The sequence below is a fragment of the Notolepis coatsorum genome, assembly GCF_963971535.1.
Source record: "Notolepis coatsorum genome assembly, chromosome: 16".
Lineage (NCBI taxonomy): Eukaryota > Metazoa > Chordata > Actinopteri > Aulopiformes > Paralepididae > Notolepis > Notolepis coatsorum.
In genome coordinates this window covers 2,549,308-2,550,445 of record NC_140180.1, presented here as the reverse complement: position 1 = coordinate 2,550,445, position 1,138 = coordinate 2,549,308, and the positions used below count along the sequence as shown (strand labels likewise).

The window sequence follows — 1,138 nt, the reverse complement described above, 5'->3', positions numbered from 1 at the left end:
GGCCTATCGTACAGGAGGAGGGGCCTAGTGGTACAGGAGGAGGGGCCTAGCGGTACGTACAGGAGAGCGCTACACTAAAAGCCTGCAAGCTCAACTGTCCCCGGATCTGTGTCTGAATCAGCTCCTGGTTATCACAGACGGGATCAGGACAACATGACAGACAGGGCGGGCGGGCGGGGGGGGGGGGGCAGATGGGGGCGGGGGGGGGGGGGGGGGCAGATGGGGGCGGAGCGGGGGAGGGCAGATGGGGGCGGGGGGGGGGGGGGAGGGCAGATGGGGGCGGAGCGGGGGAGGGCAGATGGGGGCACAGCAGCCACCTCGCTTAGAACAACATGGAGATACAGTAGTTATCGACCGCAGGAAAAAGGTACATATTTTTGTTTTAGCCATAAGTATATATAATTGACGGATTTACGAAAATGTACAATGTGTACGTATTCCAAATAAGTAATATATTGACGTATTATTTACAAATAAGTACATATAAAACATGAAACGGGGGTTTATTGACCTGTGTTATGTTGCGTACACAACTAATTTCGGTCTCGATGCTGGTGGTGGGGGGGGGGGGGGGGGGGTGTAAACACTGAAATGAAAACTACTCTCACTGATATCCAGCTCCTCCGCGCGGGTGGTGGTCCTCCACGAGCTGCTGCGCTGCAGAGCGGACCTGATGGGAGGACAGAGGAGGGACTGGTCTGCAGAGTGGACCAGTTTGTAGACTCCATCCATCCTCAGACTGACCTGAGAACAGTTTGTAGACTCCATCCATCCTCAGACTGACCTGAGAACAGTTTGTAGACTCCATCCAGCCTCACAGACTGACCTGAGAACAGCTTGTAGACTCCATCCAGCCTCACAGACTGACCTGAGAACAGTTTGTAGACTCCATCCTCACAGACTGAACTGAGAACAGTTTGTAGACTCCATCCAGCCTCACAGACTGAACTGAGAACAGCTTGTAGACTCAGCCTCACAGACTGACCTGAGAACAGCTTGTAGACTCCAGCCTCACAGACTGACCTGAGAACAGCTTGTAGACTCCAGCCTCACAGACTGACCTGAGAACAGCTTGTAGACTCCATCCTCACAGATGCACCCAGTGTGGCTGGGTGCAGCGGGGGGGGGGGGGGGGGGG

General features: G+C 54.9%; 1 protein-coding gene across 1 annotated transcript in view; it reads right to left on the bottom strand.

Moving 5' to 3' along the window:
* arhgef6 (Rac/Cdc42 guanine nucleotide exchange factor (GEF) 6) overlaps positions 1-1,138 on the bottom strand; it is a 78,885-nt gene that overhangs the window by 54,672 nt on the left and 23,075 nt on the right. Inside the window, exon 4 of the mRNA XM_084331363.1 lies at positions 745-868. Coding sequence (XP_084187489.1) covers positions 745-868 — 124 coding nt within the window. The remainder of the gene's footprint in view (positions 1-744; positions 869-1,138) is intronic.